General features: G+C 37.9%; 1 protein-coding gene across 2 annotated transcripts in view; it reads left to right on the plus strand.

Moving 5' to 3' along the window:
* Wasf3 (WASP family member 3) overlaps positions 1 to 27,379 on the plus strand; it is a 118,549-nt gene that overhangs the window by 75,822 nt on the left and 15,348 nt on the right. For both annotated transcript variants that reach the window (XM_042685819.1, XM_042685820.1), the window contains exons 4-6: positions 19,699 to 19,833; positions 22,134 to 22,287; positions 25,592 to 25,709. In XM_042685819.1, the coding sequence (XP_042541753.1) occupies positions 19,699 to 19,833; positions 22,134 to 22,287; positions 25,592 to 25,709 (407 nt within the window). The remainder of the gene's footprint in view (positions 1 to 19,698; positions 19,834 to 22,133; positions 22,288 to 25,591; positions 25,710 to 27,379) is intronic.

Raw genomic sequence — 27,379 nt, forward strand, 5'->3', positions numbered from 1 at the left:
CAAATTGTAGATCAACAGGTTAACTGTTAGATGTACCTCACTGAAGTTTGTGTGCATACAGATTGGAGGCAAATGAAAGCACAAGAAAGAAAAGACTTTGTTATTCTACATTGGAATGTTAGTATTAAATTTCCCAAGTCTGTTCCGTTTTTTAGGACTGAAAGATGCATGACAATGTTTTTTTTTTTTTTTGTATAACTGACTGTCTTTTTGAAGCTGTCTTCCCCTAATTTACATATAGTGATCTTGTTTTCTCACTTCATCCCACTACTTTCCATTTAGCTGGTTTATGTGGCATTTCTGGTGACAGATTTTCACAGTTAAAAATTTCAGAAAATCTGTGTTAATAACTAGAAGATCTTCCACAAAATCCCATATAATAATTGCCTGAAGCATATAACGGTTTTTGTTTTTGTTTTCTTTTTTCTTTCTGGTTTGCTTTGGTTAAGAAATTCACTTGTTTTTGAAGAAGCCCTGTACTTAAGTATTAATTTCTGTAAAAGAATTGTACGAGGGCTAGGAAGGAGGCTCAGTGGTAGAGTGCTTGCCTTGCATGCATGAGGCCCTGGGTTCAATTCCTCAGCACCACATAAGCAGAAAAAAAAAGCCAGAAGTGGCGCTGTGGCTCAAGTGGTAGAGTGTAGCCTTGAGCTGAAGAGCTGAGGGACAGCGCCCAGGCCCAGAGTTCAGACCCCACGACCAGACCGCCCCCTCCCTGCAAAAAAAAGAATTGTACGATATTGTTGATACATTTTTAATCTGCAAATATTGGCTAAAGATAATGGAACATAGAAGTTACTTAAAATGTATCTTTAAAAAGATTTCTAAGCAAAATTACAATTGATTTTTAGGTAACAGTGATTGATAAAATATGTAAATTTACATAACTACAAGAAAATTCCTAAATGGTAAAAGTTCTTTTTGTTTGACCTTGTGTATTTTTATGAGACTGCTGCTTGTTTTTATAGTTAGAATTTACATAGGCACAAAGCATAAGTGGCAAAAACCAATGTAAGTTGTTAAAAAATTTTAAGATTCAATCTATATCTTTCACTGTAATATTCAGCAGTGTTAGGTTAGATGTCTTTACGTTGCTTGACCATTTTTCCTTGTAAGTGAATCTGTCCACACAATATGGTTTGCTGCAGGTGGCCCCTGTGATAGGTGGAATCATTAAATCTTTTCCACATTTGTCCACATCCTTATCCTTGAAGTCTGTAGATGTGTCATGTTATAGACAAGAGAGACTTTGATTGCTAAGCACCTGACCTTAAGAGAAGGAGATTAGTATAGACCCTTTAACTAGGGAAGGGAGTGTGTGCTGTGTGAGAGACTCAACTGGCTCTTGCTGACTTTGAAGATGATGGAGGAACAGGCCAGGTACCAAAGAATGGAAAGTCCTAGAAGCTATGGAGAAGGCAAGGAAACAGGTTCTTCTCCCAGAACCCCTAAAAGGAGCACAGCTCTGCCAATATCTTAATTTTAATCTTAACAAATCTGTTTTAGACTTCAAACCTCCAGAACTGGAAGGTTACAGCTCATGGTGTTTTAAGCCACTGTGTGGTAATTTGATACAGTAGCAGTAAGAAACTTATACTTCCTCTGGCCTAGATTTTTTTATGTATCCCTCGTAATTATCTGAATGCATCTGCCTTAAAGCACCCAGTTCCTAGTTAGGCTCCCTCATTGGCTTCTGATTTGGACTATCAGAACCACTTAGGGGAATATTTAAACAGGAGGCTTGGGAGCACCAGAGATGTTGTTACTCATCAAATTGTGTATCTGCATTGAAAAATGAGCTCATCCTCAGATCCTTTCAGGAAGTTTGAACTGAGAAAGACTCACTGCTGAAGAAGCCATTATGACCACCACTTGAAAGCTGAAGTTATCCTGACAGAGAAAGAACCAGGAGAAAGGAGAAGTCAGTGGTAAAGAAAGCAGAAGGAAGGACATACAGAAAGAACTGCATAAGAGAGACCCTGAGGCTCACAAGGGTGAGCCCTTCCTGTCTTCAAGTTCCATGCATATTCCTGGATCTTGGAACTAGAAGATACAAGTAATCTCTTACAAAAAGAGGAATACAGTTTGTGTGTGTGTGTGTGTGTGTGTGTGTGTGTGTGTGTGTGTAAGGGAAATGATTCTACAAAACTAAGAGAGCTGGGTGCAGTGTATTGAATATTTGTCTCCTGAAAATTCTATGTTGAAATCCTAATCCCCAATATGTTCATTTTTAGAGATAGGGCTTGTGAGAAGTGATAGTTAATGAATGAAATTAGTGCCCTTATTACAAAGACCCAACAAGCTGGGCTTTGAGGACTAATAGGCATGAGTAATCCTATCTGTTTGGGAGTCTTAGAATGGGAGGATTGAGTAGAAAAGTTCATGAGACACCTTCCCCCCATTCTCAACCAGGAGCTTGGTACAGTGGTGTATACCTGTTGTGGGTAATTGAGATTAGGAGTATGTGGTCCTCAGCCAGCTGGTACAAAAATATTGAGACTCCATTATTGGAAGAATACTAGGTGAGGCTTCACATTTCAGTCATACCAACTATGATGGAAGCCTAAAATAGGCACAGTCCAGGCCTGGGACCAGATAGGAAGTAACACCTATCTCCCAAATAACCAGTGTACAAGAAGGGCTGGAGGTGTGGTTCATCAATACAGTGCCTGCCTGGAAAGCATAAGGTCCTGCGTTCAGTCTTTAGTATGGGGGGTGGGGGGTTAGATGTAGCAGGGAAAGCAGCTCTCACCAGACACTAAATCTGCTGGCCCCCTCACTCAGAACTTTACAGCTTCTAGAACTGCTTATAAGCCACTCAGTCTATGGTATTCTGTGACAGTACCCTAAATTCACTAAGATGCTGAGTTATGAATTGATGATAGAATAGCAACTTGAGTTACCAATAATTTATTTGTGCTTAGTCACTTGATACCCCTATAGATATAACAGATAGCAAATAAAATTAAATTAGTCCCTAACTAGAAGATAAGCACATTTTAAATTTGTTGCTTATTTATAAATCACATTAACGTGGTTATAAAATGGGAAGCAGATACCCATTTATTATGACCTGCTTATAAGACAACCCTAGCACATAATAAATGATATCCACATGGAGCAGTTTTTAGTTTATATAGATTTCCCACTGGATGTTAATATATTAAAGAAGATGAAAAAGTGATAATGCAATTTTTTAAATTTTGCTGGGAATCTAATCCAAAGCCTGTACAAGTAAGTGATATACTACTCATATACACCTCCATCCCCTCACCAAGTATTATTAAAGTTATAGGAATTCATAATTACCATATTAGTGGGGCTGGGAAGGTGGTTCAGTGGTAGAGCACTTGCCTTGCATGCTTAAGGCCCAGGGTTCGATTCCTCAGCACCACATAAACAAAAAAAAAAGAAAAAAGCCGGAAGTGGCGCTGTGGCTCAAGTAGTAGAGCGCTAGCCTTGAGCTGAAGAGCTGAGGGACAGCGCCCAGGCCCAGAGTTCAGGCCCATGACTGGACCCCCGCCCCCATAATTACCATATTAGTAACCTTCTCTTGCTGAGTAATCATTCCTATGATAAAGTCAATACAGAATGTTTTTTTTTCTTTTATTCTTTGAGTACCTGTCAATATTTAATTGGTCCAGATGAGAATGAACCATTATCCCAAGGCATTCCTGTCCCCGCCACATTCATGACTCATTTTCAAATGTAGAATCGGGATATGGGATGTATTGCTACCTGGACTTTCTATTCTGATAGAGTTGGACTTAGTCTATGCAGCTCTCTTGTTGGAGGAGAGTAGGATAGGGATAGTGGAAGCTTAGGAATTTGCCCTGACTCAACATGGATCATACCTATCTGTAAGGAGAGACTAGAGTGGGAAACACAAAGAGCATCTGCTTTAAAGGTGTGCAGTCCCTAGTTAGGATCTCTGAGTTCCTCAGTGAGAACTAGAGGAACCAATTCTTTGATAGGCAAGGCAAAACACAACAGAACCCCAAGAAATTTCTTTGTCTTTACTAACAAGAAAGATTAATTGAGGCCCTCATTCATCAGATCATTCTAAATCTTTTATGGAAACGGTTCAGGGTCATGAGAATTTAAATGACTAACGGCAACACCAAGGCAAGAATTTGGTCTTATATTCCAAGTAGGCCTTGAAAGCCCCTGTAACTCTACACAGTTTTAGGGAAATCCATGTTTTTTTTAACTATTGCCACATAGCTGTTACATCCAAATTTGACATCTTACTTGGCTCAAGGGCCAGAAATTTCAGCAGCATTATATTTTTTGTCACACTTTTTAAAATAGTGGAATCTTTTCAATCCAACTATATTGATCATGGATATTAAGAATAGTTGTAGCAATGAAAGAAGAAATTTATAACTTAGTCTTACCACGAGAAGGGATGGTAGGGGAAAAACAAAGGAGGAGATAATAATGCTCGATAAGAAATGTACTCATTACCTTACTCATGTAACTGCAACCCCTCTGTACAGTATCTTTACAATAAAAAATATATATTAAAAAAAGGAAAAAGATCATGCAGTACAGAACAACAACAACAACAAAAGAAAAAAAGAATTATAGATTTATCCAACAAAAAGTCTTCATGAATTTTCAGGTTTATTTTTTTTTTAGTATTACTAACTTCTGATAGATAAAAGGAATAAGGGTATAGGAAAGCCATTTTCTAAAGCAGTTTTGGTTAATGGTGTTTTTCTTGGTTTCCAGCTCGGGAATAAATTGATGTTTTTTTTTTTCTCTTCAGATAATGACAGTTTAATGCAGCAATTAACATTAAATCAGGAGTGCTTTTCATCACTTTCCTTGATTAATAATCTGAGTGCTCTTGTTCCTGTGAGCTAGTTGCTCAGTTAAAATTGCAGTATCTTTTTTTTTGCTCTCAAATTCTTATTGGTATTATAGTGTAATTTTAATATAATTTGTCTGAAAAAGGAAATAAGAACATAGAGCATTTGTGCTAAGGATGACATAGTCCTTTTTAAGACTTTTTTTTTTTTACTACTTTTCTCTTTGTTCTTATGATATTTTTCTTCCTTTACCCTTAAAAATACTTCCAGGATCTCAAAAAGTTAAGTATCAGAACTGTAGTGGGTTCCTCTGTTCTTCCCTCCAAAAAGTTTTTGGTATATTTCATTGTACTAATAATAGGATGTTGAAAATTTAGCACAGAAACACACAAAAGAAAAAAAGTACAAAATTCCACTGATCAGAGAAAATTATTGATAATGTCTCATAATAACTATAAAAAATAGTTCACTGTACAAATAGTTTTGGAACCTATACACTATGTAATAAACATCTTTGTCGATGCTTCTAAGCCACATTTTCTTTGTGTATGTGAGGCTTGAATTCCTCAGGGTCTGAGTGTTGTTCCTGAGCTTCTTTTGCTCAGTTCTAGTGCTCTACCACTTGAACCATAATAGTATTGGAGATAAGAGTTTGGTGGTTAAATGTCTCATGGACTTTCTTGCCCCTGGCTGAGTTTGAACTACATTTCTCAGATCTCAGCCTCCTGAGTAGCTAGAGTTACAGGTGTGAGCCACTGATACATTGCTAGAAATACTTTAGATTTCAGATTTTTAAAAATTTTTTTGAAATACGTGTGCATACATAATGCAGTAGCTTGGAGAGGGCTTTTCCTACCTGGGCTGGCTACCGTCAGATAACAACCTTGTGAGTAGCTAGTGTTACTTTAAGCCACCAACACTGAGCTCTAAGCCACATTTTTTTTTAAAGCTGGAGAGTATTACAATGATCTACTATAACTTTAACTAATTTTCTTGGTTTCCAGGATGGAGAAATACAATTTATTTATTTGAGGACAGCAATATTCTAAATCCTTGCGCACAATTGTTACATACATCTTGGATCACTTTGGCTATCTGAAGAACCACTTCCTCCTAGTGAATAAAGACATTTCCACAAATGACCCCAATTCTGTGACTCCATTAATTTAAAATATATCTCTTTTTCTTACTCATTACAAAATCTGGTTTTCCATTAATTACCATATTTGGCATAACTATACTAATGAGAAAGAAAATCTTTCTGCTTTTTAAAGAATTTTAAAGTAATGTTTTTATTAATATTCCTCAAGGTATAAATTATATCTCATGTCAAACAAAATGCCATATTGGCAGAAAAGTTATTCCTTCTGGGCTTGCTTTATATAGATGGATATGAAATTTGGAGCTTTGTTACTTGATTATAATAAATCAGTACTATTCATAATAAATATTTAAATATTCTGAAGGCATGCACTGAATAGAGTTCTTGGATGATTTTAGCCAATGAAGTTTGGGGCGAGAAAGAAGGCAATAAAACACAGTCTATAAAGGAAATACTTCATAAATATATTTCTGCAGATATAAGGCTAGGCTTATATTAAGATAAAATAGCATATGTATCTGAACAGAAGTTAACTAGAAGAGTCTTAACAAAAAGTTAAAATTTTTAATGATTCAGACTTAGCAGGGAAGAGAGGTAAGAACTAATATGCATTTAGGAAGACATGGGTTGTATATTTCTTATCTAAAATGTTTTGGGATCCAGAGTTTTTATTTCTGGTGCCAGTATTGATGTATGAATTCAAGGCCTGGACACTATCTATCCCTGAGCTTTTTCTCAAGGCTAGTGTGCTACCATTTGAGCCTCTGCTTCGCTTATGTCTTTTAGGTGGTTAATTAGAGATGAGAGTCTCATGGACTTTCCTGTCCTGGCTGAGTTTGAACTACATTTCTCAGATCTCAGCCTCCTGAGTAGCTACAATTACAGAAGTGAACCACTAATGCCTTGCTAGAAATATTTTAGATTTCAGATTTTTTTTTAAATTTTGAAATACTTATACATAATGCAGTAGCTTGGGGATGATACTAAGTTTAAACATGAAAGTCACTTATGTTCCATGTACATATCACCTGAGGGTAATTTATTTTATGATTGTCTTTAAGTAATTATACAAAGGAGTTTATAAATACAGTATATCTTGATCAATGTCACCCATGTCAACATTATTACCTATCCCTCCCCTGCTCACTCCTTCTCTTACTCGACTTAATTTTGTAGGATATACATGGGAGTATTGTCTTCATTTCCCCCTCTTCATTTGTGTACCCTTTTCCCCTGAACCCACCCCACCCCTTTTGAGTACACCCTTCCTGGTGTTTTATTTTGCTGAGCTTTGATTTTGGCTTTCTAAGGAATTACACTATTTGAGCTCTTCCTTGAATCTACTGTATTTCAGTTAATACTATGTGCACTTGCATACTACCCAACTATTCACTTACATGTAAGCTAAAGCTAGCTTCCACATATAAGGAAAACATGGATCCTTTTTCTCTCTGGGCCTTTGTTCACTTAATATAATGTTTCCAGGTCTTCCCATTTCTTTGCAAATTGTACTAATATCATTCTTTTTAATGGATGAGTACAATTCAATTATGTATATACACCACATTTTCTTGGCCAATTCTACCTCACTCCAGTTAAAATGCCATTATCAAGAAAACAGCTACTAATGTACTCATTACCTTACTCATGTAACTGTAACTCCTCTGTACAGCATTTCCACAATAAAAAAAACTTATTTAAAAAAATAAAAAAAAACAGCTACTAGGAAGGATGTGGCCAAATGCGAACCCTTAATATACTATCGGTGGGAATATAAACTTGTTCAAACCATTCTGGAAAGCAGTGTGGAGGTTCCTCAAAGAATAAACCTAGAACTACCCTATGATCCAGTAATTCTACTCCTGGGCATTTGCCCAAAAGATTTCAAACCAGGTTATACTAAGGCCACCAGCACAACCACTTTTATTGCACCACTATTCACCATAGCCAAGGTATGGATGGGATCAGCCCAGATGGCCCTCAATGAAAGTACTTTTATACACTACTTTGAGTGCACTTGTGTCTTCTTTGTGACTCATCACATGATGTCAGGTACAGAATTCTTAACATGTTGTATTATGCTGACACTCAAAAATTTCAAATATGGGAGTACTTCTAGTGTTTGGATTAGGAATGCACAATCTGTGTAAAATAAAGGTTTTTCCTTAGTAAAACCAGAGTCAAGGGTAACAAGAGCTTTCCTAACCTCCCACAAGGCAGGATTGTAGTAGAGCCAAGCATTCTCCCCACCAACATTGAACTGAAAGTCAGAAATACTTCTATAAGGGCATTATAGAGAGAATTAATTGGTTATTTTCTATTGCTTTCTTCCCTGTGTGGGTTTCAATATAGCAAGATTATTATTATTATTATTTTGCCAGTTGTAGAGCTTGAACTCAGGGTCTGTGCACTGTCCCTGAGCTTACTTTGCTCAGGGCTAGCATTCTATCACTTGAGCCACAGTGCTACTTCCAGCTTTTTCTGTGTATCTGATACTGAGGAATTGAACCCAGGGCTTCATGCATGCAAGCATGCAAGCACTCTACTACTAAGCCACATTCCCAGCCCTCAATTTATTAAGTTTTTTTTTTTTTTTTTTTTGGTCAGTCGTTGTGGGGCCTGAACTCTGGGCCTGGGCGCTGTCCCTCAGCTCTTCAGCTCAAGGCTAGCACTCTACCACTTGAGCCACAAGGCCACTTCTGGCCTTTTCTGCTTATGTGGTGCTGAGAAATCAAACCCAGGGCCTCATGAATGCAAGGCAAGCGCTCTACCACTGAGACACCTTCCCAGCCCCTATATTATGATTTTTACTGCACATAATTTGTAAGAGCACACATTGGAGAGGCAGCAAACTTGAACTTTCAGTGTTGATTATCACCGTTCTTCTCTGCAGTGATGGTTAATATTGGTTGACAGCTTGAAGGGATTGAGAAGTGCCTAAGAGATTAGTAAAGGCCATCTCTGTGTGTAAATCTGTGAGGGAGTTTTCTGAGAAGAAGAAGGGGGGGTGGGGCTCCATGGGCTGGGGCCTAGATGGAAACAAAGGGGCAAAAGGAGAAATCTCTCTTTCCCCCTCCCCTCTTCCCTCCCCTCCTCTCCTCTTCCCATCTTCTTCCCCCTCCATTATCTCCTCCCTATTACTCCCCTCTTCCTCTCCCTCCCTCCTCCTCTCCCCCTCCCTCTTCCTACCTCCCTCTTCCTCCCTCCCTCTTCCTCCCTCCCTCTTCCTCCCTCCCTCTTCCTCCCTCCCTCCCTCCCTTCCTTCTTTCCTTCCTTCCTTCCTTCCTTCCTTCCTTCCTTCCTTCCTTCCTTCCTTCCTTCCTTCCTTCCTTCCTTCCTTCCTTCCTTCCTTCCTTCCTTCCTTCCTTCCTTCCTTCCTCTCTTCCTCTGTCACTCTCTCCCTTCCCCTATCTCTCTACTTCTTTCTCCTGACCACAATGAGATGAGCTCCGAAACACCTTCCCTGCCATGGTGGACTGAAACCATAAACCAAAATAAATCGGTTCTTCTTGCTCTGTTTAGATATTTTGTCACAGTGATAAGTCTTAACACCTCTGGTTTATTGTCTATATTCTTCATTAATTTCAGAGCTTATTGCAGTGTTTAAGTGATTTGTAGATTTTATAGATTGTTTTGATTTGTGCTGTCATTAAAGGAAGCCACCTAAAAAGTTTGAGGGGAAAATTTTAAAGGCTTAAATTAAAATTTCTTTTTACCATAACAACTCTTATTATCATGTATATGGTTATGATTATTAGCCTAGTAAAATAATCTTCCTTAAAGGATGCCTTTTTATGGGAGTAAACATTCACTACTGTAGGCTTCATTCTGTTATACACATAAAAGGGGGAGGCTGACCAAAAAAGACATAACAAAGAGAAAAAGGAATCAGCAGAAAGGAGCAGGAACCACAGATGAACCCAATTTTGTAATTAATTGATGAAGGCTTTTAAATAGCTATAAAAAATACATTGAAGGGACTCCCAGTTTCTGATCTTACTCCAAAGAAACGAAAGTAACTTCAATTGATAGAAGAAAAAAGCTGAACAAACTAAAAATCAGATTTCTCGGATCTGTCAGAGAACTGGTGTAAAAGGACAACTTGTTGCCCAAAATTGAAGAGGCAGATGCAGGACATTAAGCAGAGACCCATGGTTCACCCATGCCGTGAACCGGTCCAGGGCTGGAAGACCTGAACTGAAGTTAATGACTTGCTGGAGGCTCAGTAGACAAGTTTTGAGGTGGGGCAGTCATGGCAGGGGGGGGTCCCACACTTCTGTGTGTTTTACTCCCAGGAGCCCTACCTGGTTCTCACAGTGAAGAATGATTTGCTTTTTAATAACGAAAGAAAAAAATGTAGCGGTTTTGAGGGGGAAAAAAAGCCCAGAACATTCTGCTCTTCTTAACATCTTAACATGCTCACCCTGTAAAGAAGTTATTTCAACAATTCAGATTTGCCAGACCTTGTAGCATCCCTGGAGGAAGGAAAATACCCAGCTTGCCTGCCTGGTACCTTTCCAATATGCCATGGTAGCCTTGTGTACCCTGTTTCTTCTACTCGTTATATTATGTTTAACTTTCACACAAAAAATTATAAGGCATATTCAAAGGTTAAAAAATAGTCAGGTGCTGGTGACTCACAACTGTAATCCTAGCTATCTAGAAGGATTGACATAGGAGGATTGTGGCTTGAAGCCAATCAGGGCAGGAAAGTCTTTGAGACTCTTGTCTCCAGTAACCACCAAAAACCCAAAAGTGGAGCTGTGACGTACATGGTAAAGCATTAGCCTTGCATACAAAAGCTCAGGGACAGTGCCCAAGCTCTGAGTTCAAGCCCAAGGACCAGCACACCCCTCTCCTCACCCCAGAGGGGGAAACCACGGTTTGAAAAGATACAGCAAACATGAGAACCACATTTATTTATGGCAGGGATAATGGAATTGTCAGATTTGGAATCATTCTAGTTACTACGCTAAGGGCCCTAATGAATATAGGAAGCATGTAAGAACAGATGGATAATATGTGAAAGATGGAAATTTTATGTAGCTTTTTTTTGTGGTACTGGGTTTGAATGAGATTTTGTACTTGCTAGATAGGCTAGATGTGAGCTACACCTCCAGCCCTTTTTTGCTTTAGTTATCTTTCAAATAGAATCTCATTTTTTTTTCTTCCAAGCTAGTATGGATGATAACTCTCATATTTATATCTCCCACATATTTGGTTGATAGGTGTGTGCTACCACATCCAGATTTAGTAGTTGAGATGGGGTCTTAGGAACTTTTTGCTGGCTGGTCTAAAATGGAATCTTTTCTGACCTCTGCCTTTCGATTTGCTGGGATCACAGGTATGAGCCACCATGCTCTGGCAACAGATAGAAATTCTAAATCAAAAAATGTCTTGATGTGGGAAAAGTGAACAACTTGTGTGAAGAAATGAGAATGTCAGCAGGAAAGTGGAAACTTTTTTAAAATGCTAGAACTGAAAAATACAATATTAGAAAGGAAGAATTCAGAACCAGGTGCTAATTGCGTAGGCTCGTAATTCTTGCTACCATCAAGGAGAAATCTTTAGGATTGAGGTTCAAAGGAAGAAATCTAGTGGATCACAGTCAAAGTCAGTCCAGGCAGAAAAGTTCATTAGGCTCCATCTCTAAAAGAATCAGCAAAAAAGCAGGGCTAGAGGCATGGCTCATACGATAGAGCACTACTGCTTAAGTGCAAAGCCCTGAGTCTGGATAACTGTGCCATAGAAAAAGAAAGAAAAGAGGAAGAATTCAGCTGAATCCAGCAATGATGTGAATTCAGTTGATGAGCTTAACAGAAGATGGGACAAAGTGACCAATGAGCTTGGAATTCAGTAGAATTCTACAAACTGATCTATAAGGGAAATATAATTAATTTGGATACTTTAGAACATCCAAAATACAGGGCAATATCACAAGTTCTAACACCTATAACCAGGCTCCCAACAAAGGTAGGAAACTACCAAACAGAAGAAATTATGGTTGAGGTTTTATAGTGTTGACTAACAAACAAGCAAATCTCATGTTGTACATGTTACAAAAACTGTAAAACTGCACAAAAAGGAGAAAGATTTTTTAAAAAATGTAAGAGAAAACATGTAGATTACATATAGGAAGGGAAAATTGTAGAATGACAACTGGATTTGCCCCCAAAACAGTAGAGACCAAATTTTATCCTTAATGAAAGAAGCCTCTGAAAATGAAAGCAAAAAGTCTCTTTGTATAAAAGACTACTATTTAAGTTTATTTTTGAGTTTATAACCTATTTGACAATAAAATAAATGATATTAAGAGCTATGAGGGCCCAATGGGGTAAATTGAATTATATTGTTGTTTATATTGTTTATGAAGTATTGTATTACTTGAAAGTAGATTATGATTAAGATATTCATTATAATTTTTAGTAATCTTTTAACAGAAACATTAAGAGACTGCCTTAAAAGAGATTATTAGACTAAATAAGACAAACTAAGATACATTCATTTAAGACTGAGTCCAAATTTAAAGACAATTATGGGGGCCAGGTGTTGGTGGCTCACACCTATAATCCTAGCTACTCAGGAGGCTAAGATCTGAGGATCAAGGTTTGAAGCCAGCCTGGGCAGAAAAGTACATGAGACTCTTATCCAAATAAGCACCACAAAAACTGGAAGTAGAGCTGTGGCTCAAGTGGTAGAGTGTTAGCCCTGAACACAAAAGCTCAGGGACAGTGCCCAGGTCCTGAATTCAAGCCCAGAATCAGTAAACAAAAGTCAAGAATGTTAAACAATTTTAGATGTAAGTACATGAAATTATGTAGAAATATACAGAACTAAAGGGAGAAATAGATAAGCTCAAAATCATATTTAGGGCTTATCTATTTCTAATAGCTAATAATAACCTCCTAATTAAAAAAACCATAGCCTGTAATATGTAATAATAGCCTCCTGAAAAAAAAATATTGACAAAAAAATTTCTAAGAATATAGAAAGAAGGTTTGGATAATTCATCCATCTTATTTGGCTTAGTTGCTGCTTATATGCTAAACCCCCAAAATGTAGAGTATACATTCCTGTAAATTCCCAGTGAACATTCACCAAGGTGGAACATAATGTATGTTACGGCATTAAACAATAACTTGGAAAATATTAATAGAGTATGATGATATGAGGTAATTATAATCTTTTAAATGATTCTCAAATATTGAAAAAAATCAAGTACTATCTTTAAATATTCCTTGGCTCAAAAAAAGAATTCAAAAGGGAAACCAGTAACTGTTTCAGAATGTTAACACACAATACTAGTATATTTGTGGGATTTTACGTAAAGACGTGATTAGAGAGAAATTTGTAGGTTTAACCACTTACATTAGAAAAGAAGAAAGCGGGGCTGGGAAGTTGGCTCAGAGAGCGCTTGCCTCGCATGCATGAGGCCCTGGGTTCGATTCCTCAGCACCACATAAGCAGAAAAAAGCCAGAAGTGGCGCTGTGGCTCAAGTTGTAGAATGCTAGCCTTGAGCTGAAGAGCTGAGGGACAGCGCCCAGGCCCAGAGTTCATGCCCCACAATTGACCAATTATAAAAAAAAAAAAAGGTTCAAAATTAAAAGCACCTTCCTCAGGTGAACCCTTATTGTTGCTCAGCAGTGCTATAATTTCTATGTTAATTAGTTTTTGCACTTAGAGTGCCTAAGTAGTTATCTTCTTCTTTCACCTCAGACTTCTGCCTTGACTCAGCTGCTTATTTGATTAGTAAAATAAATACCATCAGAGGAAATATTGACATTCCTTTCTGACTGATGAATCCCGCATTACACCTCTGTTCCCGTGCATCCAGCTTTCCACCCTTTATCACACTCCTATCCAGACTGTCTCCTTCACCCACACCCTGCATCCCATGTCCTGGGCCCACTCCAGGACCACAGTTTGCCTTCTCACCGTATCACTTTTGCCCCCCCCCCAACATTTTTACCATCAGACACAACATAGAGCAAGCTCCCAAGTCTCTCTACCTCACAGATCAAACTCTCCCTGCCACTCACATTTCTTGTTACCCTGCACAGCAGGTTTCTTCTAATAACCATTTTTATTTCCACTGCCTCTACCTCCCTTGTTATCTCTCGTCCCCATTACAGTTTTGTTCTATCCACTCTTTTGAAACCATGCTTGTCAGTATTACCAGTGACTTCCAGGTTGCTAATGCTCTGTGTTCAATCCCTTGTTACTTGATCTCATTAAGCATTTGACTTACTAGTAACTTCCTCTCCATGGACCTATTATCTTTGCCTGGCTCTGGATCACCTCACTTTGGTGTTTCTCCTGCTTCAAAAGCGATTCTTTCTTTCTTAGTCTCCTTCCCAAGCTCTCTGTGTTAGAGTGCTCCAGAGCTTAGTAATTAGAACTCTGCTTGTTCTCATTCCCTCAGTGAGCTGATGTGGGCCCTTCGATTGGACTCTTCAATTTGTATGTTTGGTTCTGACTTCACATCTAGACTTCAAGTTCATATATACAGTTGTCTACTCAATATCTTCACTTGGGCTTTTAATAGGCATCTAAAACTGAATTTCTTTCTTTCCTCTCCTTCCCTCTTCCCCTTCCCTCTTCCCAACTGACAACTTTGTTCTTCAGTTATTTTTGGTTTGTCTCCTCTTTCTCTGACAGCAGACATCCAGTCCAATAGTAAATGAGGTTAGTTATCTTCACAATATATGTCTAATCTATACCCTTGATTATTCCACCACTACCACGATTCTAGTCTTAAGGCCTGTCACCTGTTCAAGAGGAGCCTTGGAGTCTTGTCTCTGTTCCCACTTTCCAAAAGGGTAAGTCATGTTTCTCTGCGCTTACTCACTGGGTTTCCAAATATTGCCCCCCCCCCCCCCCCGCTAAAAACAATTTCTGTGTTCTGCCTAGATGATTCTGCCCCAAGATATATTGACATGGAGGTCTCCTTACAGACCACATGAACACCCCTCACTTCTGATAATTCTCTAGTATCCTGCTGCTTTATTGTCTACACAGCCCTTGGGTTCTCCTGACATAGTTCCTATTCGTTTATTGTGTTTCCCTCGTGCCCCTCATGAGACTGGCTGTATTCACTGCCACTCATAGTGCCTCACTGTCCACTTGAAGAGTACTCGACACACAGCTGACTATGCTTGAGAATCAATTAGTTCTCTAAAAATGCTTTGCATTGCAAAAAAGTTCACTGTGGATAACATTTTTATTTTTTGGGTTTTCCAAACTTTCTGCCATGTGCTTGTATTACTTTTGTCATTGGAATGTTACTAGTTGATGGCTTTTATTGGATCTTGGCCACTTTTGCCTAACACCTTTCTATGTTTCTATACTTATAAATTGCTTTCAGATTGGAGAAAATAAAGCTTTAGAAAAGAAAGAAAAAAAAAACTTTACAGCCCACTAATTATAACTTGTTAAGTGGAATTCAGTAGCAACTATACCTAATGAAAAATACAACAGTTTCCTTTATTGACTCTATTTTGAAATGATTTCAGACTTAACAAAATGTTCAAAAATAATAGAAAGGATTTCCATAAATGTTTACACTAGTTTCTTAGATGTGTACTACACTTATGTTTGCAGAGACTGTCCTGCTTTCATGTGAAGTAGTTCCTTAGGACCTTACACATTTTACAGGGAATCAACCATTTCCTTTGTGAAATGTGGCTTTTGGTATTGCCCGTAGCAGATGCTGTTGCTTCTTCCAGGTGGTTGAATAGTTTTTTCTAATGTGAAGTTTTCTCCCAGGAAATTAATGTCAACAAACCAGTCTCAGTATCTGCTGGTGCTTCTTGCTGTGGTGGCGCAGAGTAGTGGTTTAAGGTCATTTCATAAATTATTTTAACATTTTATTTATTGGCATTCTTCATTTTAAATGCATTTATTTCTTTCTCTTATTTATTCATATCAACGTGGACGGGTAGATTTCTCTTAATTTTATAGATTATAATCCAGTCATTAACTCTGTTATTTGTGTTGTGTTGGTAATTTGCTTGTTTGGTGGTATTGGGATTTGAACTTGGCCTTCTCCTTGATAGGCAGGTGCCCTACTACTTGATCCATAGTGCCAGCTTTTTTGCTTTAGTTAATTTTTCAAATAAGGCCTCACATTTATGACTGAGATGGCCTGGCTCTTAATCCTTTTATTTATGCTTTCCACTTAGCCAGGATGATAGTCACCTACCACACACCCAGTTTTTATTTGTCTGACAAACTTTTTGCCAAAACTAGCCCCAAACTACAATTCTCTCATTACTGCTATTCGATAGCTAGGATTATGGGTATGAGTCACCAAGCCCAGTTAATACTTCTGTTTTGATGCTCACATTTTCCAAATTTGGCCAGTACAACCCTTTCTGCCTAGGGCTTGGGTCTCTTTTAGCATGTCTTGTCTAATCTTGAGCTAACACAATATATACAAGACTCATCTTGTATTTTTCTATCCTTAACCCTAGAGTTTGTCCATTTTCAAAGGAAACTGATTTCTTTTAGTGGAGAATGAAAGACCTAAACCTTGACCAACCAGGATCTAGGTGCTACCCTTAGGTCTAAAAAAAGATTCACATTTGACAACTTTTGTTTCCAGTAAATCTTCACTTTTACATATGGTTGAAAATCTCCATGGTTTATGTTTGGCAATTTGATAACATACCTCTCAGCTTGATATACTTGAAAATGAAAGAGTTAGGCATCAGTGATAGAAGACACACTATTTATTTGTGCTTATATGGCTTCTAGCAGAGAGTATAGGGTTGTTTTCAACAGTAGTTACTGTGCTCTAAGAATGCTATCGTATGGATGCTGAGATGTGTGAAGGACAGGGTTACAGAAGAGGAGGCCAGGAGGGTAGGTGGAGCCAGAACGTGGAGCACCTGGACCTGTTACATGCGCTTTGGCTTTCATTCTGAATGGAAGGGACTTAAGAATGCAGAGGAGAGCCAGTAACCTCATTTGAGTTTTGACCAGGTGGCTGTGTTGTGCTATGTTCTGGAGAATGAATTGAGGGAGCATGTGTTCAAGTAGAATTTGTCTGACCAATTCTCTGGCAGTTAGGGAATTTCTGGAGGCCAACATGGGGTAGGAAAGAACAAGGGTGGCTGCTAAGGTTGTGTTAGTAACAGAAAGAATGGAGTTGACACTTTTCAAGAAGAGGAGGTGATGAGAAGAGTGGGCATGAAATGGGAAGGAGCGGGGTTGAGGAATTCTGGTTCTGGCCTGGAAGTTTGAGTTGTTCAGATGATGTGGAGTTATGTGTTTGTCTGAAATAGAAGAGAATCTGTCTGAAATAGAAATGAGGCAACCATCTAGGTAGGATTTGAAGCAAGTGGACTGGGTGGGATGCCCAAGAGAAAATTGACAGGAAAGCGAAGAGGTTGATCAGTTAACACACATGCCTATTTTTTTGTCAGTAGTTCTTAAAAACACAGTTCTTGAGAATATTGAAACTTTGGACTTAGAAGTAGGTTTGCTGGTTTCTTTTTTTTTCTCAAGCAACAAAAAACAAACTTCAGTGAAATAAAAGAAAAGCCTTAGACCTTGACCCTGGGCTGCTGCAAAGAAGCTCTGGATCTAGGCAAGAAAGGAAGCCGCAGGGGTAGCCGAAAGGTGAGAGCAGGTACGGGGATGGCCAGTGGGCAGGCCTGCCCTGAGGACAAGGAAGCCTGAGGCCTGAGTGCATGAAGCCCTAGTGCTGACCTTCACAAGCCGGAGGGAGTCTTTCAAGCTGAGCGGACCCTTTCAGAGAGTGATAGAACAAAACCATGGCTGGAGTAGTGAAGAAGAATGAGGACAGGGACTTGGACAGGGTGGTAAACCTCTCAGCATCCTGTTGAAGGTCTTATGTCCTTTTACTCTCCCACCCTTCTTAGTTTTTTTGTGCAAGCTATTGTGTATTCCTTGATTCCCTGACTATACACTCCCTGGCAGACCAAAACCTAAGTAAGTGCTTTGCCTACTTTTCCTTTCTTACAAGTCTGATCTAATTTCAGCCATTTAAGAATAACTGAAATTCTTCTCACCATCTAATTTCCACTGGGAAGCCACTCTCAAAAAACAGAAAGACAAGTGACTAGGGAGGGAAACTCTCCTTCAAGGAAAGGGAGAAATAGACTATCATCATGAAGGGTAAAGATAACAGGAGAGAGACTTACAGTGTCAGGTACTTAAGTTTTATATATTCTTCTCAAGCTTTTTAAATTTTAAGTTTAGTTTTGGTAAAATGCAACACAAAATTTACCATTTTAACCATTTTTAGGTGTGCATTCCAGTAGTGTTAAATATGTTGATCTCCAACTATCCCACAAAAGTGAAACTCTGTCACCTATTAAACGGCTCCTCATTCCTTTCTTCCTCCAGTTCCTACAAATCACTGTCCTGCTTTTTATATGAACTTGACTACTGTAGGTAGCTCCTCTCAATGAAGACATATTGGTATTTTAGTGATTGTCTTGTTTATATAATATAATGTGCTGTGGCACGCATGTTGCACATGTCAGAATTTCTTGTTGCATTTGTTTATTCACTCATCTTTTGATAGTCAGGTGGATTGCTTTTGCCTCATAGCTGTCATAAACAGTACTTCTTTGAAAGTATTTAAATCCAGTTTTCTCTTTTAGCTACATACTCACATGTGAAATTGCTAGATCCTATGGTAATTTTGAGGAATTAGAATAGTGCTCTGTGTTTTGCTAAGGGAAGGTTGGTGAAGCATATGATAAAAGTAGAGAACTAAAAATTAGAAAAATGAGTTTTTCTTTCCTCTATTCTGCCACTTACCAGCTAGAAGAATTACACAGATTACCTTTCTGATACTCAGTTTAATCATCTAGAAAATGAAAACAGAAACTCTAGGGGTGGGAAGATAGTTGTAGGGCTGGGCCTGCAGCACTGAGCAGATACGGTGTGATTCCTGCTAGCATAGAGTTCACAGACTAATGGATTCCAGCAGCAAGTACTGAAAGCAACCATGAGAGCACATAAGAGCTGGTGTAAGCTGCAGCTCACCACTAAGTCATATGAGCATTAAACTTGAGTGAACTTTTCTCACTTGAGCAATAAATCAATAGGAAATGAAAATAAAAAGCAATAGGTCTCGCTCTCAACCAAGTCCTTGCATACTCAGAGTAGGCAGTTATTAAATATTTGTTGAATGAATAAAAGAATGGTGTTGGGGTTTGAAAATTCAGCATATTATCAGAAGTGTTGAATATATTTTTAGGACTATGGGAGTTATATCTAGCCCTCAGAAGAATGTCTAAGTGAGTCTGACAGAAAAATTTAATTCAAACTCAAAAGTATTGATGTTAGTGAGTACTAGTCAGCACCATGGATCCAATTTCCAGATAGTCATTAGAAGAACTTCATGCCATTGGAAGGTCAGACGCAATGGAAAATGTCAAATATTTCCGACTGAGGTAAAAGAGGTAAAGTCTTAAATTCAAAAGCCAACGTGCTGACTAATCTTGAATAAAAAACAAGTTTAATCCCTGAAATTGCATTCATACTTGAAAGGTAGAAAATAAGAACTTACTTTTTTTTCCTCTGAAGAAATTGCACGTGGTAAGACAGTTCATTCAGCAGCAAAGAGTCTATATTATCAGGGCCATTTGAAATGGCAGTGGTCTTGGACCGTGACACTTTCTTTTTTCCATTCATTTGTCCGAGAGAGACCCCATGGGTTGACGGTGCAGACTGCTGGTGTGACTGGCTAAGGCCACCTCAGCAGCTCCTTAGCAGATGGCTTTTTCCCTTTTTCTCATCTACAGGCAAACATGCTGAGGACATATTTGGTGAGTTGTTTAATGAGGCTAACAACTTCTACATCAGAGCAAATTCTCTTCAAGACAGAATTGATCGCCTTGCTGTCAAAGTCACCCAGCTGGACTCCACAGTGGAAGAGGGTAGGTAATTGCATGAAAGCAGTGAGCTAGATGTGATGTCGACAAGGCAGTAGTAATTAATTGCAGTGTAATTACTGCTTCTTCCTTAGGGTAGTGTACTGACATTATCTTGTCTTTTCCTGAAAGAATGGTGAGGGAAAAACCTCACAACATTGAGTTAATTAGTGATGAAAAGATTCATATCTTGTCTACCTCATACTCCATGGTCTTGTTTAAAAAAATTGCAGATGAAATATTGGTTTTAAAGGCTTCTCTGAATGCATTTAGAATTAGAAGTCCTAATGGAGGCTACTGATAGTTATTTTTAAAATACTTTGAGCTTATAACTGTAATCTTAGCTATGCAGGAAGCTGAGATCTGAGAGTTGCAGTCTGGAACCAGCCTAGGCAAACAAATCCATAAGGCTCATTTCTCCAATTAACCAGCAAAGAGGCAGAAATAGAAGTGTGGCTTAAGTGATACAACACCAGTCAAGCGAATAAGCTGAGTGAGCATGAATCCCTGAGTTCAAACCCCTCCAGTGCTCAAGAGAAAAACAGAAAACTTTCTTATCTAAAAGTCACAGAACCACTCAAAGATTTAACAGAACTAACAGAGAAGGTCACAGGTCCATCCTGCTGCAGAGTGAAGTTATACCAGGGCAGAGGCCTGTGAATGATATAATTAATAACTGATAACATGTATGAATTAAGTGGTAATTATTTTATTATATTTCTGAAAGTAGGGCAGATACAACATAATTTAAACCTTCAACAATTCTGAATTTTAAAAATTTGTTTTCAGTATCTTTTCAATGAAAGACTGAAATTAGACTGGAAAAAAAATCTCCTCTCAAAATTTCCACTTTATATTTACTTTGAGAAAGTATTAGTGTTAATATTCATTATAAATGTTTGTGTGGTGTTTTGTAGCAATAAATAGAAAGTTAAAATGTGCTTTTTAATCAGAATTTTTAGAATTTATTGTTAAATAAAAATTTTAATAGCTGCACCATTCATTCACATAAAGAATTCTTAACATTTAAAAGTAATTCTTTACTTTTAAAATTGGCATCATAAGTGATTTTTGTTTAATATTCACCTTAGGTTTTTTTTCTCATCTTTTGAAATTGGAATGCTTATGATAAAATTTACACTGATAGAGTTAATCTCCAGATTAAAGATGATCAAATTTTACTCTCCACATCATAGCTTTAAAATCCCTTTCCAATTAAGATTTTACCTTATAGTTTTCCTTGGCCTGGATGTTAGAAGAGACTCTTACCTGAAAGCTAGGAAATCTATGCTGATTTTTGGCCTTCTTTTCTGGAAGACCTTAAAAATGTCACTTAGCAACACTGATTCAAGCTAGTAGAACCAGTTTGCCTACCTCAGGAAGATTATGTAAAAACCAAATGAGTTAACAATGCAAATGCTGTATAACTGCAAGAAAGAATATGGAGTCCTGACTACATGACTCTTTAGTGTAGATTTGTTTCATAGATCAAGCTACTTAATTTTAATACTTATACATATGTGTTAAAAAGCTGTTTTCTTTCCTTACTGCCACTGTTAATTTGACATAAAGCTTAATGTTATTTATACTTACATAATTTTTGCACAAGTACTTTCCATAGGATATTATACTTAAATTGGTATTGTTGAATTAGGTTTTCTCCCCCGCCCCCACCAGTATACCCATTTCTGTGCATTTACATGTCTGTTATATTGCTGTGTAGTGTCTGAGAAGCCCTATTTAAATAAAGAATGATGCTCTACTATTAGATTGAATTAAATGATTATTCTGGTAAGGCTAACATAGTGGCTCATATCTATAATGCTAGCTACTAGGAAGGCTGAGATCAGGAGGATCGCAATTTGAGGCAAAAATCTCAACCAATAAAAGTATGGACACATTGATAGGTACCTGTCATCCTAGCTACATGGGAAGCATACATAGGAAAATCTTGGTCTGGGTCAGCTCAGGTAACAACCAAGATCCTGTTGGGAAAATAGCAAGAGCAAAATGGACTGGGGGCATAGCTTACGCGAGAGAGCACCTACCAAGCAAGCACGAGGTCCTTAGGTCAAATTTCAATACTGTCAAAAAAATTAAAACTATTACAGTGGAAGAAAAGCTATCATTTTATAGAGAAAACTCTTACGAAGGAAAACATATAGACAAGCCATTTAAATGTGGTTTCAGATGAACTAAAAACTATGTGCTTATTCCAGGAGATGTTTAAGTCTGAATCAAATAATATTTATTTCTAAATAAAATATTTCTGAATAACTCAACTTTGGGACTTTTTCCCTAAATAGTATCACTACAGGATATCAACATGAAAAAAGCTTTCAAAAGTTCCACAGTCCAAGACCAACAGGTGGTTTCAAAGAACAGCATTCCCAACCCTGTTGCAGACATTTACAACCAGAGTGATAAACCACCGCCTTTGAACATCCTGACACCTTACAGGTATGGCCCATGGTGTTCCCAGAGCTTTCTCAAAGGAGGCTGAAGAAAGGAAAAGGGAGCTGGAAGCATGAAATGCATTGGGTACAAAACCCCTTGATGGCTAATTTGGTTCAAGAAAGATTTCTCTCAGACTTTGAGAACAGTAATTGCAATAGGATGCCCAGTGAAGTCAATCACTGGTGCAGAATTATGAAAAGTTTTCATAATTTCAGACTATAGATAGATTTACCAGAAAAAGCATGAGCTCTAACGTGGGCTTTCAGTGGTAATGGTATATAGCAGCACTGTGTGTGGTTATATTGTTCCCTCTCCTTCCAAAACTAACTCTGAATATAAGCACAGAACAATTAATTATACATGCAGTGAAATACTTGCCTTCACTACAGCACCGCGGAGATATTTGGTATTTAATTCAGAGAAACATGCTGCATTAAAGGTTTGTAACACTGAAAACAGTCACCAAAGTACCCTTCTATTATTGTTAAAACGGTAAAACACATTATCAGGATTATACTTCTAAGAACAAGAAAATCGTTTCAAAAAATTACTCTAAAACTTGAGGGGAGGGGTAGGCTTGGGAGGGCTGGAGAACAATGATGAAAGGGGTGATAGCCAAGCTGTTTGTTGAATGGTAACCCCTTTGTACAACTACTTAAAGATAATAAAAACGTAAAAGAAAAATGTCTATGGAGAGGTGGCCTACACATGACTGTGTTAGACACTGCTCCTACATCCTGTCACCACAATGCTTTCTCTTACACCTCCTGATACCACCCTCCTTTCTTTCTTCCTCATACTGATTCCTTGTTCATGACAAGCCCTGTTTCTCTGCCCTTCTTTACTCCCCATATGGAGTCCACTCTGGGCTCTGCTGAGCACAGGTGGTGGTGGCTAGTGACCCTCACTGCGCCAGGGTCAGCATTATAGCTGACGTTCCTGTGTGGACCATAGAGAATCCTGGGAATTCTTTCCCTCTGGGACAACCATCTTGAGATTCTTACTACAGGCCTTTTGGTCCTTATCAGGAAGGTAGGTCCTAGAGGTTTTTTTGGGCAGAATTTTTTGTCCTTTCTCAGGATCCACAAGGAGAGGTTTGGACATACCCTGTACCATGCTCTGCCAGTAAAGGGCAGTTCAAACTGTGACCCTTCCTTTCTGCCAGAGTTCTTTCAGATAGATGTGAGAGACTCTGGAAATTAACAGAGGAGGATCAACATGCCTCACTCTCCTTTCCTGTGGAACAAGTATGCTTTCCAGAAGGTGCACACATTTTTTTAAAAATGCTATATACAATTAGAAGCATCATAAGCCTGATGTTTTAACTTGTGACTACTTTGATAAACATGTTCCCAGAACAGTTTCAGTTCTCCTTACAGCCAAGGGCATCAGTGTACCTACTGTAGCATAAGTGTTTGATTGTCAAAAAAAATTCTAAACTGGCATTACTATAAAAGTTCACAAAAGCAAACTGGTGGTTCATACCTGTGTAATCAGGAGACTGAGATCTGAGGATCATGATTCAAAACCAGCCCAGGCAGCAAAATCCATGAGACTATTATCTCCAATTAACCACCAAAAATTTGGAAGTGGAGCTATGGCTCAAGTGATAAGAGTATTATCCTTGGGCAAAAAGTTTAGGGACAGCACTCAGGCCCTGAGTTCAAGCCCCAGGATCAGCACACTAAAATTAAAAACAAAACTACTATATTAAGTATGTGCAGTGATTAAAAATTTTAGTTGCATGAAAAATAGTATGATTTAATATTTATACCAAATATATATATATATATATATATATATATATATATGTGTTCTGTACATTGTGGGAAATGAAGCATACCTTTGCTGTTTTAATGATGTGTTTAAGAATAGCAATGCCAGCCCAAATCTATTATGCAACAATGGTTGGGGTGCAAATGACATGAACTTATGGATTTGAATCTAAGTATGGCACAGGCACCATGCTGAAAAGCTCAGAAATTAAACGGTATCAACAGAGGTGATTACAATCCTGCATCAAGAGTAAATATTTATTTATTTCAGTGGCTTTCTGTCTTTATAAGAGTATTAATTCTGTTTTTAAGACAGAGAATGTGCATTTCATTTATCTCAAAGTTTTCAGTAAGTTTCTAACTCCATTTTCCTATGCATTTATCTATAGTATCCGAGGGAAGCTATCTTTGTTCACAATAATATTATTAATAAAATGTTTTTTATATAGGTTATTCATAAATCAGGAAATGAGGAAAAGAAAGAAAGTCTGTTAATAGCCCAGTGTTAAACTATAAGTGACTTGCACTGGTTTGTTAGTGATTTAAGCACAGTGACTAGAATAGCTATTATAGGAATAAGGAGGAGCTTGCAGGAGATGATGTGGCAGGAACTTTAAGGGAATTCTACCCTCTTTTCCCACTGTCCTAAATTAGCTTTTATTGTTCAAGCATAAGTTCGTTCCTGTTCATACTCATTAATCTGATTTTGCTTTTCCTATATGCCTTAAATGACTTACTACAATACAAATATGAAATGTAAATGTAGACCTCTTACAGGTGTTCTACAAGCACATGGTTTTAGACATTGGTAGACTATAGGACTAACTTGCTCATGATTGTTTTGAGCTTTGCCATATTTCAGTTTTGATTCACAGTGGATGCACTGTCATTGATTATATGATAAATGAGTAATTCATGTAAGGACTTTAAATATTCTTTAAAGTCCAGTAACTAAAGAAGTAACTTATCCTGAAATGAAGCTTCTTTGAAATATATAATTCATTACTTTGTTTCCTGGTCATGTCTATACCCTGTGAACATTTTGCTTTCTTCTTTTAGAATTGAATTTATAGATGTTGGACAAGCCTAACTGAGAACAAGAGACAGAATGTTTGCTAGTTCTTGCTATAGGAATATTGAAGCTCTAGAGTAGAATTGAATATATCTGTACTAAGAATCCATCCATCCATCTTTGTGTTTAGTCCCCTGTACAAGTAATAAAAATATTTCCTTAAGTAATTGAGCTGATAAAACTTACTGATTAAGAGCTAACTATCCTGTGAATTTTGCAGAACAATTTTCTCTCAAGTCTAAGTGTTCAAGAGTATTATCACCTAATTGTCATAGATCTGTCGTGTTTCCAAATAAGAAAGCATATTTTCAACTAAGAAAACAGTGAAATAATTAGTGATTAGTTAAGATGTTCCATGTAGATGTTAAAAATCCCATGGTTAAAATTAACAATATTAACATGCAGATGAAAGTGTTTGACCATCTTTTTTTCCCCTGACTTGTAACACATTGATTCACAGAGATGATAAGAAGGATGGGCTGAAGTTCTATACTGATCCTTCCTATTTCTTTGACCTTTGGAAAGAAAAAATGCTACAGGACACAGAAGACAAAAGGAAAGAGAAACGACGTCAAAAGGTAAGTAATTCCATCTGTGAGAAATGTGGTTATCAGTTGCATGTTTAGAAATAAAGCAATAAGTTGTTTATTTCCAAGTTGTTTCCTGCTGAAGCTTTTTATTAGAGGTTACACTTTCACAGGAAGATCCTTACTATTCAGTCTAACATAGTAATACTATTTTTTAATCAATACTATCTGTTTGTTCTCCAATATTTGCTTGGCCTTGGCTTTAACAAAAATGGTGGCTAAATTTCAGTTTTATCTGTGACTGCATTTTCTAACTGCTCTCCTGCTTCTTCAAATTTTCATCCTCTGATCAACATTCCATATCAGGGTGAGCTTTTATCTTTCTTAGTTATTGTGTTGCCACCTTGCTGTAATTGAGACCTTGATGAGTGTTTCATAGTAGGTTGAGAAGAACGTATAATATGCATTACAAGTGTAATACTATGCAATTATTCTTTCTGTATGGATGGGGTAGGCAAGAGAATTGACAGTCAGAACACTAGGAAAGCTCTCTTCACAGTCTTGGAGGTACATTGGCTCTGCTCAGGCTAAGAGACCTCTACTCTGAAAACTGTCCCTTTGGTGCCCCAAATTCAGAATTTAGGCTACACCATGGAGGAGAATCATTCTGTAAGGATGTCTGCTAGTGGTTTTTTTTAATATGTGTGCTATGTTTGAAACAATCATCCAGTTTGCTTGACAGATATTACAGTGTATTGATTAACTGGAAGAAGTTCTTAGCATTTTGTAGACTGATGTTAGTTAAGCGTTTGAAGCACTTCAAGTGCTACTGGTCTTGTAGGAGTGAGGGTTTAGGATGGAGAAGAATCTGTGGTTTGAAAGCAGGATTTAAGAAAGGGAATGTAGAAACTGGGGTATAGCTTAGTGGTTGAGCACTAGATTAGCATGGGCAAGGCCTTGGATTTTCTCCCCAAAACCACATAAAGGAGGCAAGTAAAGGAGGGAAGAATCCGATGTTAGAGGTGGGTTCTGGGAAGGGATTCAAAAGATGTAGTTATGTATACTTTGTTTTGTACTGATTGCTTGGGAAATCTTAGAACCTTTAAGTTCTGTAGTGTATCCAAGCAAAGAGAAACGAAACAAATATTTAAAGGCATGCTTGTCTTTTTATGAACCCTAGGCCTGTGCATACTAGAAAAGTACTCTGCTTTTGAGTTATATACTTAGCCTAGGTATGTTTGTCTTTTGTTTTGTAGTAACAGAATGAAACACAGGGCTTTTGAGAGTACCTTCCTTTAAAACTTTCTGACCCTTTTTTTGGGGAGTGGGGGGTGGGGGTCTGGTCGTGGGGCCTGAACTCTGGGCCTGGGCGCTGTCCTTCAGCTCAAGGCTAGCACTCTACCACTTGAGCTACAGCACCACTTCCAGCTTTATCTGCTTATGTGGTGCTGAGGAATCGAACCCAGGACCTCATCCATGCAAGGCCAAGCGCTCTACCACTGAGCCACCTTCCCAGCCCAAAACTTTCTGACCTTTTAAAGGACCTTAATTTCCATTGTCAGTGATATTTTAGCATATTGTTTAATTTTCTTGAACACTGTCCTTTTGGAGGAAAAATCTTTATATATGATTAGTGTATCTTTAAAACATCTGTCATTTCTTCACTTTTTTTCTCACTTGTTTTTAATTATTCCATATTCCTCCAACACATTCTGATAAGT

The sequence above is a fragment of the Dipodomys spectabilis genome, unplaced genomic scaffold (genome assembly GCF_019054845.1).
Source record: "Dipodomys spectabilis isolate Male_0828 unplaced genomic scaffold, ASM1905484v1 ptg000095l, whole genome shotgun sequence".
Taxonomy (NCBI): domain Eukaryota; kingdom Metazoa; phylum Chordata; class Mammalia; order Rodentia; family Heteromyidae; genus Dipodomys; species Dipodomys spectabilis.